Genomic DNA, 2,382 nt, shown 5'->3' on the forward strand with positions numbered 1-2,382 from the left:
TGTTAAGACTTATAACATGTTTTTAAAATTTGATTAGAAAATATTAAACTTAATTTTGTCACTATTTATCTTTAATAGTTTTGAATTTATGAATGTTGATATATTTAATTTAATTTTCAATATTTAATTTATATAAAATAAAATTATAAATATTAAGTAATTTCTGCCTCTTTTACTGCATCCGGCATCAGTGTCCATGTCCGTGTTGGTGCAAATAGATTAAAGCAAAAACGAGTACACTCAGTATGTACACGATTAAAACATAACTATAGACACAGGCATTAAGTTATTACAACCCAGAACCCTAAACCCTAAGCTATTTCAGAGAGTTTGGTTCGATAAGCAGTAGTTTCCCACACACCCCCCCCCTAACCCCCTTATCCCTGTTCAATTTCGATTATTATAATATATTTGTTAAAATAGAGATGTAATAACACATATGATAGGAGATAATATGTGCTATTAATTGAGGATGAGAAGTTGATAATAAACTTTAAAATTTAAATTACATCCAACGGAAACAAACATCCGCTTCCACTTCACCAAAAAAACACGTACGCTTCCAACTCTATCAGAAGACTACTCATAAGCGAAACGAACTTTGCCCCAAAGAAGAAGAATAATTGAAAGCACTAGCTTTTACTCCGATTGACCTACCCTTGCCAAAACACAAATTCCAATGCAAGTTCAAAAACATTGATCGCTTTGTCTCTACACTAGTAACAAATAAAACTTAATTAAACAAAACTAATTAATAACTGTTTTTACATTGACATCACGACACAAATACACGTGATGATCACATGATGGCACAAGCATTGGCATTTTCATCGCTGAAGGCGGTGGAGTACTTAACTTCAGTTGAGCTTGCACGTGCCAATGATTGAGTATTTGGGTCCATTGTGCTCCGCACGTATCCAGCTGGAGCTTTCTTATCATACACACCAGGTGCGTATGGGTGATCTACCACATCATATGGTACATATGGCCATAGCTCTGCTCTCTTTCCTGTCCGTCGGATCACTCTGCTCACAACTTTCTTTGGCTCCACGTACCCCACTACTGTCAACTTACTATGCTTCTGGTCTATATCCACTTGGGTCACACCTGCAAATTATTAAAAAAAACACTATTTATGATGTGCCCACAGAATAAGTCTGAGCCAAACGAATCCAACAGCTCAAATTTATCCACTTGAAAGAAATCTCTATCTAACGTAACAAAACAGAATGGTGTGGGCCGAAGGGCTCCATCCAGTTGCTACAAATCTTCCGCACAAAATACGACAAAGCGAATACAAATAATGATTTAGGCCTATGTACAATTTTGTTAAACCAAATTAGTATTCATTTTATTTATCTAAAAATCACTCAAAAATCAATAATTGCATATGGGTTTATAAACACTAGACTAACCTATAAACTGTTGGGCCTCCAAATTCAATATGGTGCACTAGCCCAATTAAAACCATTGGGTTTATGAATAATGACCAATTGGGATGGTAAAAGAGATAGCGCCTTCGAGTTCATGCTAGATAGTGCCAAAGGCGCGTCGAGTTCATCAGTGCCGTGCGGCACGGGCATACCCTAGTTCTGTACAGGGGTAGGACTTGTACAATTCTACTTCACTGATCTAGTACTACAAGGAGTAAAGTAACTGACACTTAAATCTTATGCCACGTGGTAGACTTGATCCAAAGATTTTTGGAACAAATAAAAGAATGCTCAAATTCAACGGCCGTTAGATAGTCACAGAGATTCGTGTTAATTAACTAGCCTTGAATCTACAAAGTTACAGAGATCTCAAAGTTATAAGCTATGATAAGAGATAGAAATGAACCTTTCATCCCTTCCACGGCTTTCTTCACTTTCCTAACACACCCTTCACAATCGAACTTAACTTTGATCTCCACCGTCTGACACAACAAAACATGTCAAATATTTAGAATAAATACATACACCATCTGGATCTATGCTAACAAAACTGCTCTAACCAAAAAAAGTGGGTACCTGCAACTGCTTGCGTTTGTTGTGATGATCACTTCTTCCATGAGAAAAATCAACGCAGTTAGCAAAATGATCCATGATACCCATTTCTACTCTATAAAGCTCTCACTTAATTTAGAAAATTTCAAGACAGTTCCCAAAAAAAAACAGGGTTGAAGAAAATATGTAGCAAGTTGTTTAGGGTGCAGTGTACCGAGTACTTTGAGTTAAATAGAAAAAAACATGGTGTCTGGATATAAGGGACCCGCCTCATTTGACGCGTGTGTTTTTCTTCCGCATTGATTCGTACCTAAGTATCTATTATGTTATGGACTTCGTGTAACACGTTAATAAATTAGATAAAAGTATGGTTTTCACTTTAAAGTTTTAACAGTTT

At 36.1% G+C, this 2,382-nt stretch overlaps 1 protein-coding gene across 1 annotated transcript; it reads right to left on the reverse strand.

The window, feature by feature from the left end:
• Positions 1–457: 457 nt before the first annotated feature.
• LOC147519865 (heavy metal-associated isoprenylated plant protein 26-like) lies at positions 458–2,382 on the reverse strand. The gene is made up of 3 exons (XM_086591401.1): positions 2,010–2,382; positions 1,840–1,915; positions 458–1,107 (listed from the first exon to the last, which is right to left on the reverse strand). The coding sequence occupies exons 1-3, from the start codon at positions 2,091–2,093 to the stop codon at positions 800–802; spliced, it is 468 nt and encodes a 155-aa protein (XP_086447527.1). The 5' UTR covers positions 2,094–2,382; the 3' UTR covers positions 458–799.

This window comes from Coptis chinensis, chromosome 2 (genome assembly GCF_015680905.1).
Source record: "Coptis chinensis isolate HL-2020 chromosome 2, ASM1568090v1, whole genome shotgun sequence".
Taxonomy (NCBI): Eukaryota; Viridiplantae; Streptophyta; class Magnoliopsida; order Ranunculales; family Ranunculaceae; genus Coptis; species Coptis chinensis.